At 34.1% G+C, this 10,754-nt stretch overlaps 1 protein-coding gene and 1 pseudogene across 1 annotated transcript; one reads left to right on the top strand and one right to left on the bottom strand.

Annotated features, from left to right (window-relative positions):
• Positions 1 to 3,910: 3,910 nt before the first annotated feature.
• Positions 3,911 to 4,864, bottom strand: LOC148122517 (olfactory receptor 10AG1-like). Its single transcript, XM_087903846.1, has one exon. The coding sequence runs from the start codon at positions 4,853 to 4,855 to the stop codon at positions 3,911 to 3,913; it is 945 nt and encodes a 314-aa protein (XP_087759972.1). The 5' UTR covers positions 4,856 to 4,864.
• A 2,673-nt stretch (positions 4,865 to 7,537) lies between these two features.
• On the top strand, positions 7,538 to 10,516 carry LOC125399382 (olfactory receptor 9G19-like; annotated as a pseudogene).
• The last annotated feature ends 238 nt before the right edge of the window (positions 10,517 to 10,754 follow it).

Raw genomic sequence — 10,754 nt, forward strand, 5'->3', positions numbered from 1 at the left:
AAGCTGGTACCGCCCCTTTGGATATCAGTGCGTCGTTTTCTCAGAAAATTAGGAAACCACCATCCTCAAGACCCAGTAATACCACTTTTGGGTATATATCCAAAGGATGCTAAAACATGCCACAAGGATATGTGCTCAACTATTTTCATAGCAGCTTTGTCATAGCCAGAACCTAGAAACAACCTAAATGCTCCTCGACTGAAGAATGGATAAGAAAAATGTGATACATTTACACAATGAAGTACTACACAGCAGAAAAAATGACATCTTGAATTTTGTAGGAAAATGGATGGAGCTAGAAAACATTCTGAGTGCGGTAACCCAGACATAAAAAGACAATTATCACATGTACTCACTCATAGGTGGTTTTTAAACAAGAAACAAAGAAAACCAGCCTACAAACCACAATCCCAGAAAACTTAGACAACAATGGGGGCACTAAGAAAGACATACATAGATCTGATCTACATGGGAAGTAGAAAAAGACAAGATCTCCACATGGGGACCTTGGGGGAGTGTTGAAGGGGGAGGGGAAAGGCAGGGAGGGGAGCAGAAAAAAAAGTAGAGCTCAATAAATTTAAAAAAAAAAGAATTTAGAAGATCAGTAACCAAATAACCACCTAGGAAATCAACAGGAATATACAATGCCTATGACTTCCCTAGCTATTGGGTTTTGACTAGGTTTATAGTAACAGATATAAATTTCATCCTGTAAAGCAGGCCTGACATCTAATTAGGAGTCATTGGCTCTCATCATAGGATTCATACTGATATTGTACACTGGACATATCTTATTTAGCAAGTATACTAAAGTACCCACAGATAAGTACCAGGGGCATAAAAAACATCCTATAACATAGTAAGAAAGCTTACAATGAAGTTTAATTTTAAATGTTTAAAAAGCCCTTTACAGAAGCTTATGTCTTATTCTCTATAAAGCTAAACTTTCACTTGTTTACTGCACATATGAGACCTTTCTCTTTGGTTTCTAGTCTTTGTAGATCATATACTTTTCTGATAAAAATTTTTTTGTTTCCTTTATGCATATTTACTTTGTTTCATTTTCATTTTACTTTTTAAATTACTATCCTTAACATAAGACATAAATATAAAAGTGTTGCTATAATTCTTTTCCTTATACTATTTCTTCATGTTGTGTAAAGCGTGGTTACCCAGAATTTCCTTTGACCTAAGGGACTCCATTTTAAAAGCAGGTTTGGGGCTGGAGAGATGGCTCAGTGGTTAAGAGCACTGACTGCTCTTCCAAAGGTCCTAAGTTCAAATTCCCAGCGACCACATGGTGGCTCACAACCATCTGTAATGAGGTCTGGGGCCCTCTTCTGGCCTGTAGACATACACGTAGAAAGAATATTGTATATATAATAAATAAATAAATATTAAAAAAATAAAAGCAGGTTTGGCACCATTTTTGATACAAACTGTTTGTGTCCTTGAGTGTTTAAGTAAATGATGCCATCTCTCTGGAACCACACATTTACAGATTCTTAAATGACTTATTCTTTGGTACACACTGTGTGCCAACCTATGAATTTATTGTGGTGAACTGTGGTTATATGGTGCACAGGCTACTAGCATTCTATCAGAAAAACAAACCTAAGAATAATTCTCAAGAAATTATAAGAAATATCAAACCTAGAAAGTGGTATAGCTTCCTCATTAGGACCCTATTAAAAATGACAAAAAAGGATTTCATTAAATAAAAATGTGTATCTACAGCAAATGAAACAATGAACCAAAGAGTCATCTATGGAATGTAAGATATCTTTGCTGGACCTAAACAGGCATAGAATAATATCTAGTGTATATCAACATTAAAAAAGAAGGTAAAAGAGAAAATGTTTTAAATTACCCAAAATATAAACAGATTATTGAAGCACTCAGTTCACAAAAGGTGATATGCAGGTATCTACTCCACAGAGTAAAACATTCTACCAAACTGGAGATCAAGTAAAATTGGATCTAAAAGTTTTAAAGGAAATAACAACCTTTTCTGAATTCTGGTCCCTCATTACTTCCTGTAATGGACATAAATTCACATAGATACACACCAATATACATAAATTGAAACTCAAAATAAAGGAAAGAAACACCTCAAATTAGTGAGAACAAGAAAAAAAGAGATAATTTTTCTATTTTAGTGGAATGTAGAAAAATCTAGTCTCTAGTGAAGGAAACATTAAAAATCATTTTTTTCTGAACTAAAAATAAATAATCTATGTGGTCAAGCTATAGAAATTTGGGGTAATGTTCAAATGTTTCTATATTATCAGGCACATAGTTGTTCATTTCAGCATGGTTAATAATGGGCAGTTGGGGAGAGCAAACTAAGTATCATTTGCAAAAGGAATTACTAAAAAATGTGGCATATAAACACACAATAGTTGTTATGGAAACACATGAAGAAAAACAAATTATGCCCTTTAGAGGAAAATGTATAGAATTGAAAAAACATAATTCTTCTCAGAAATATGACTTTATTACTGTCATTCATGAATGAGTGCCTGTTTTTTCTGCCATTTGTGGACTCTATATATTATTCATGTTCATGTTTCAACTCATATATGTATATAAGTGCACTATGTGTGTATATATATATATATATATATTACAATGTGTGTTAGAAATAGAGAAAGGTCAAGAAAACTTTGGAAGTAGGACATTAGGAGGAAGTATACTGAAAGTATCTTATATAATGACAAGAGAATAGCTTATATAAACTAGTAGTTTATACGAGGAATATATACTATTATGTGTTTGTAGAAATGGAAAGTAACACAGCATATCCTAAACATAGATAGTCAGGATGCCTGTTGATCAAATTCTATAATAGTCTCAATAGTTTTATTATAGATGTGAAATTAAATGACAATATTTTCTGTCATCCTAGGTTTGAAAATTAAATCCAAAAGACCATAATTTGTTACTAGGACACAGTTATGTTACTAAGACACATGGTAGGTTCAATGTTGCTTTCAAAGTTTATTGATCAGCCATCTCAAAGTTTACCAAAATTCTGATGTAACACTGTAAATTTCATTACTTAACATACAGTTTGCCATTATAACTGTTAAATATAATATGGTATTAAACAAAAATACTAAGAAATACAGATGTGAAGATTAGGGACAATGCAAATTACATTTATTGATATTTCACATGAAAATAGACTGATTAAGCTTACTGTATTTATACAGAGATTGTGATACACATTGCATTTTCTTCATGGCAAATGTGCATAAATATACCTGCTTAAACTGTTGACAATAGATAAGAATTGAACACTCAGTTCTGTACAAGACACCTATATTCCAAATAAAGTTCTAGGAATATTAGAAAAGGAGACACAAAGGATTCGAGAGGGACAGGAAGGGGAGAGTAGTTAGAATATACCAACAATTGAGCTTAACAAAGTAAAGGAGATTTTAAAGAAACAGCTTCTGTTCTTCCCTTCACTGGGCCTGAATGAAACTGGACCTACTAAATATATGTTATGAAAATGAAGAAGAAACTTTCTCTGCCTACAGAAATCTCATCTGCTAGCAAATTCAGTGAGAACAGGAGTCAGTGACCTCAGTTAATTACATATAATATAGTCAAACATGGGGTCACACAGAGGGCCTCAATTCATCTCCATAGTTTATGAAAGAAAATAAAAAGACATATGTGGGGAAGGATTAGGATGGAGGAGCTGAGTTTTGAGAGAAGTAGAGAATGCATTATACACATGTAGTTAGTTAGTGTATTCTATAGAAAATAATTTTATACTAATTTTTAAAAGTAACAAAGAGAGGTCAAAACAGTAATTAACATCCTAAAGCACAAATACAGATGTAACAGTCTATGTGAGAACAATGGTTGCAATTCAATCACTGTACCTAAGTCCGTTGCACTATGCTCTAAGCAATAATCTTCTCAGAGCTGCAATCACATCTTTGTTCCTAAGGCTGTATATCATGGGGTTGAACATGGGGGTCACAATGGTGTAAAGAAGAGAGAGGAGTTTGTCACTTAATGCAGAATGCGTTGACTTTGGCATTAAGTAGGTAATAGATGCAGAGACATAAAATAAAAGCACCACCACCAGATGGGAAGAACATGTGGAGAAGGCTTTTGCCCGTCCTTGGGCAGTTGGCAATCTAACGATGGTGGCAATAATTTTGCTGTAGGATGTTAATATTAATAGAAAAGGGATTGCAGCAAGCAAGATAGCCACTACATAGACATACAGCTCATTAACAGAAGTATCTCCACAGGCCAGCTTAAGCACAGGGGGTATGTCACAGAAGAAGTGATCTATCTTGTTAGAGTTGCAGAAATGTAGAGAGAATATCTGACAGGTTTGCCCTAACTGGAAAGGCATGCCACCAAGCCAAGAGCCCACTGCCAGCTGTGTGCATTTTGTCTGTTTCATGATCAGAGGATAGTGCAGAGGGTTGCAGATGGCCACATAGCGGTCATATGACATCACAGCCAGGAGAATACTGTCAGTAGCTGCCAGCATTAAGAAGAAATACATTTGTGTGGCACAGGCCAGAAGAGAAATGCTTCTGTCCTGGGTCCAAATGCTATACAGAATCCTAGGGAGAGTGACTGAAACATAACAGATTTCCAGAAAAGAGAAATTTGTCAGGAAAAAATACATGGGATTGTGTAGTGTAGAATCTATTCTGGTTATCACAATTATGAAGCTGTTTCCAATTATGATAGTCACATACATTATGGAGAACATACCAAATAGAAAGCCCTGGAGTTTGGGAAGGTCAGAGAATCCCAGGAGGAGAAACTGTGTCACTGTGGATGCATTGTCCTCTTTCTTGATGTCTGTGTGTTTCATCTGTAGAGATGATTCAACAAGAAGTACACTTCCTTATCATCATCTATGTTATATCATTCTGAAACTGATGTCTTCACATTTGGATATTTGCATGTTCTCAGTTCATCTTTCAAATATATATGTGTATATGGATACATTTATGTAAATATATTTGCATAAACATGTATATATGTTTTCAAGATATATACATAGAAATAGTCTTTTATTCACTTAAAATTTATCTAGAGAAAAATTTAATCTACGTTTTCATGTGGTTTTCTAAACTCCTTTTTACCCAATAATCCTTCATATATGCAATTTCATATATTGCAAATTTAATTAAAAATTAAGGATAAGCTGAGAACTACATTTGATGAAATTTTATTTTACATTTAAAATTTTTGAAAGTTTTTTGTACAAATCTATGCAATCAGAATTCATATTCTTTATATTTATGGATATTTTTAAAACTATTTGTAAATCAAAAGATATAGTGATTAGAGCTTTTTTTTCAAATAGTACATACTCTGTAGTTTCATTTGATTGTGGTGCAACAGCTGAAACCATACCTTTATGCATTCTAGACTAGCTGTCTACTCCCAAGCAATTTCCCTAGCTCCTGTTAGCAAGTTATAGACACTAATTGCCTAAACAAACTTCTTCAAATCACTTAACATTTCTCTTTGTGTTTCTGTCTCTGCCCTTCTATCTCTCTCTTGTCTTTGTGTATAGGTGAGTCAGTTAACAACTTTCAAACTCTCATTTTTATACTAAGAAAGAAATTCAGTAGAAATTTTAAGTAACTGTAAGCATTTGATTTTAATTTATATGTTGTGAATATTAGCTGCTTTCGCCTTTGAAATAATGATTTTTAATGTAGACATTGTGGTATTAATTAAAATCCTTAATATAGATTGTATTAAGTTTAACTAATGAACTTAAGAAATTAAAAATAATTTAAATAAAAATAGAGATGACTTTTCTGCATCTACTGAGATAAGCATGTGATTTTTTTATTTAAGTCCATTATAGTAATTATATTTCAAAAAATTAAAAATTATATAAAATGTATGTGTATCATTATATAATTGTCTTAATTTTGGAGAGTTTTCTAATGACAGCATTCTGTAGAACCAAATGAAAATATGCTAATATTTCTATAACATTTTCAGATTCACTGCTGTAAAATCTTAACAGTCTGCCACAAGGAACTATTTCAATCACTATAGGTATCAAGCCCCTATCAATGATCTTCAATCTCAACGTTTTCATTCTCTATTTTTGATAAGTGGAATTTTAGAATATATGTTTACTAAATGTTATATCATTGAAACATTTAAACATATACTTAACATAAAATAATGATGTAACACAACTTAGCACATACTATGGTGAAAACCATGATCCTTAATGCATTATTCTTCCATATTACACTGGACTGTATATGCTGTTTTATTTGCATCTTATATCACCAAATGTCAGGAAAGTCATTAAAAGCTTAGCAGAAATGGTTTATAAAGCTTCACCAAAATAAATGATTTAATTTTTCTTTTAATTATTTTGTGTAATTTTATCCAAATGCTGATATTATATATATATAAATATAGGAGCACAAATATGTTGTCTGTTAAACATAGACTGTGCTGTTTGTAATTAGGTAAATTGTTATTCTTACCTTGATTTATTGACATTCAATGGTAAAATTATAAAGAAGTTTATTTTTCTAAAGTCAAGAGTTTTCCTTTATTTGAAACAGAGGTCAAATACCTTCCAAAATATATTCTCCTGACATAACATACCATTCTATTTAAAAAGGAATGTTCTCTACCCTGGGGACAACTCCTTTCCCAAGTCAATTTAGAATTGTAGAGAACTCCTGTCTCCTGTCATTCATTATTTCAGTATAACATGAACCACAAAAGGAAAATATTTTAAATTTGTAGGGATGCTTTTATTGTAGCACTGAATAATGAAACTTAGCCTTCCTGATGGAAAAGAAACACTCATCTACTGAGTCAAATTTTCAGCTCTGTTATTTATTGAGGTAAGGGACCACTAGATTACAAAAAAATGCTATGATAAACCTACCTATGACTTCATTTGTCTGAAATCATCAGATTTCTGACACATACCTAAGTGTAACTTCATTTTATATAAGACAGTTTATGTAAGACATTTTATGTAAGACAGTTGAACAATAATGAACGTGTACCCTTTCTAAGAGTAAATTGAAAGGTACATTTTGACACCACAGAGCCAACAACATTTTGATGTCTTATATATGTCTTTCATTGAAGACATATATTGCCTAATATGGGCACATTTTTCTCATCTGATAAATTCATTAGTTAGTTTATAAAACTATCCATGTTCAATTATAAACTATTTGAACCAGGAAATGTATGCAGAATTTCAAGTAGCAATAACACATCAAAAACTAGTTGCAAATCTACAGCCACTGGGAGGATAGACTACTAATTTACCTCATACCTGGGCAACCATTGATGGACTAGATTTCTCAGGATTTAACAACAACTGCATTCAGGTGTTACAATCTAGAATCCAACTGTTCTTTCTTTGAGTTCCCATTAATGAGTGCCCTTTTTGACTCCAAATTCCTATGAAAAATTTTGATCAAAACCACAAAAAACTTATAAATACAGATTAACTCACATTAACAGATTAAATGGAAGAAAATACTAAATGACTGTGAGAATCTGTAATTAATTTCCAGAAAGTTGTGACAGTGATCAGAGAATTTTTGACAAAGAATTATGCATTGTCATAGTCTACATGCTGATATTTTTCCCAATGATGGAAGAATATGTATCAGTTTGCCAGTTTTAAATACTACAGTTTACATTAATGTGGTTAAATTCTAGATATTCACTTACTGGTATAACTGTAAGTAATTTTGTTTTCCCTCATGTTTATATCACTCTCTATTGGTATTAAGCATCTTTGATGTCTTTTTCTGTTTATTACCTTAGTGAACTTTGATGCTATTTGCAGATTGATTTTGTACAAAGATAAATAGCAATTAGGGCATGAATGTTAGAAATTGATTTTTATTTTAACCAAACAAGGCAAATGACATCTACAATTATTAAAATTCATTTCCAAAATTTTACAGTATTTACACTCCCAACATACATAAAGTCTCACCAGTTTGGCTAACTAAAGTTTGGCTAACAAGGACAACAACAGTAGACATGCTAAGGTTGACTGAGAAATGACCAGAATGCCTGAATTGTACCAAAAAACTAAAGACAACTATAGCATGCTGAGAGCAAACGAAATAGTCTTCTGTATTCACCAGACAAGAGCACTTCAGTTGGTTATCCAATACCAAATGATCAGTCTTGAAAACATACAAAAAGTAACATGATACAGATTGAGCAGGTTGTATTTAGGAATATATGTATCTACACATATATGTTATAAGGAGGCCACTTGGTTGTGCCAGCCATTAAGACCAGAAATAATCAAAAAGAAAATATATTATTTAAATCATTGATTGGCCCATTAGCTCTAGCTTCTTATTGGCTAACTCATACTTCTAAATTTAATCTGTTTCCATTATTTTACATTTTACCATGAGACTCATGGCCTACCAGCAAGGTTGCAGCATTTCTGTCTCTGGCAGCAGCTCCATAGCTTCTCTCTAACTCCATCCTTCTTTCTCCCAGAATTCAGTTTAGTTTTCCCTACCTACTTCTAATCTTTTGCCCTATCAGACCAAACCAGTTTCCTTTACTAATTTATCAATCATATTCACAGCATACAAAGGGGGAATTTCATATCATATATATAAAGTTTTAATACTAAAAGAGATTGTGAAATTGAAAGAAATGTAGAAGGAGTATATGGGAGTCTCTGGAGAAAGGCTTCCAAAAGAGCCTAGTCTACAGAGTGAATTCCAGGACAGTCAAAGATATACAAAGAAACCATGTTTCAAAAAATCCAAAAATGAAAAATAAAAATAAAAGAAATAGAGGTTAAAATAAAGCCACATAAAGATGCAAAATACACAGACAGTTGTAACATGAGGTCCTGCTTGGCTTCTGTCCTCCCTCCAGGTTCCATGGTCGTTTAGCCCCAAAGAAAATCACACAGAGGTCTACATAAGTTATAAACTGATTGGCTCATTAGCTCAGGCTTTGTATTAGCTCTTATAATACATATTAGTCCATTATTCTTATCTATGTTAGCCACATTGCTCAGTACCTTTTTGATCAGGGAAGGTCACATCCTGCTTCTTCAGTGTCTGGACAGGACTGTGGAAAAGCATCCTTTTCCCAGAATACTCCTGTTCTCATTGACCCATCTCTACTTTCTGTCTGGTTGTCCTGTCTATATTTCTTGCCTGGCTACTGACCAATAATCATTTATTTAAAACATAATTGACAGAATACAGGATTGTCCCGCACCATTCCCTCCCCCATTTTTTAAGAAAACAAGAACAACCACAGTCCATTTTTTGGATTTCTGGGCAGAGTTTTCCAGGCTACTTCCTGCTGTTTGGGGGTGCTGATAATCTTTTGGGGACCTAAAGAAAATTGAGAATTATGATCAAGTCCTGACTGGAGTGTCCTGTGAATCTTGATCATCTCAGGCAGCTGTCTTTTTTTTCTTTTATTTATTTATTTATTTATTTATTTATTAAAAATTAATTTCCACCTCCTCCCCTCCTCTCGTTTCCCTCCTACTCTCCCCATTCCCTCCTCCCTCTCCCTCTCCCGTTCTAGGAGCAGTCAGGGTTCCCTGCCCTGTGAGAAGTCCAAGGTCCTCCCACCGCCCATCCAGGTCTAGGAAGGTGAGCATTCAAACAGACTAGGCTCCCACAAAGCCAGTCCATGCAGTAGAATCAAAACGCTGTGCCATTGTCCTTGGCTTCTCAGTCAGCCTTCGTTGTCAACCACATTCAGAGAGTCCGATTTGATCACAAGCTCGTTCACTTCTGGATCTCTGGTATTCCTCTGTCTACACTCCAAAGATCCTAGTGGCCTGCATCTCTGAAGACAAAAGCATCTCCTTTGCTGGATGTCTGTCTCAGTTCTTCTTCCCGGCTGGATTGGTCTATAGTGAATGCTTCCTACCATTTGCCATGGCTTATGACTGCTATGCGGCCATCTCCAATCCCCTACTTTATGCTCAAGCTATGTCCAAGAAGGTGTGCAGTTCTTTGGTTATATATTCCTATAAAGGAGGATTCGTCAATGCAATTATATTAACCAGCAACACATTCACATTGGATTTTTGTGGTGACAATATCATTGATGACTTTTTCTGTGATATACCTCCTCTCATAAAGCTGGCATGTGATTACCAGTCTGTGCTGTACTTCCTTCTAGCCACCAATGTCATTACTCCCACCCTGCTCATCTTGGCCTCTTATATCTTCATCATTGCTGCCATCCTGAGGATCCGCTCCACCCAAGACCACCTCAAGACCTTCTCCACCTGCTCCTCCCACCTCATCTCTGTGACCTTGTACTATGGCTCCATTCTCTACATCTACTCTCGCCCAAGCTCCAGTTACTCCTTAGAGAGGGACAAATGGTATCGACCTTTTATACTGTATTGTTCCCCATGTTGAACCCCATGATCTACAGTCTGAGGAATAAAGACGTGAAGGAAGCGCTGAGAAAACTCTTCAAGTTAGCTCCTTCTGACGTCTAAGTCTATCTGCTCCAAGCAAGCAAATGACTAAGTGATAACAAACTAATGAGATCCAGGTTGGAAAACTGAATATAAAAAAATAAATTTTCTGTTACTTGAAATTCCACCAAAAATTTTTCATGTTTTTTAACATATAATTGTTTTTAAGTGTAATAAATAATGAGTTCAATTTTAATACATTCAGGTTTGTATATAATGAACTTTGCTCATGTTTACTTCATATATACTTTTATATAAT

Source organism: Myodes glareolus, chromosome 3 (assembly GCF_982192425.1).
Source record: "Myodes glareolus chromosome 3, mMyoGla1.1, whole genome shotgun sequence".
NCBI lineage: Eukaryota > Metazoa > Chordata > Mammalia > Rodentia > Cricetidae > Myodes > Myodes glareolus.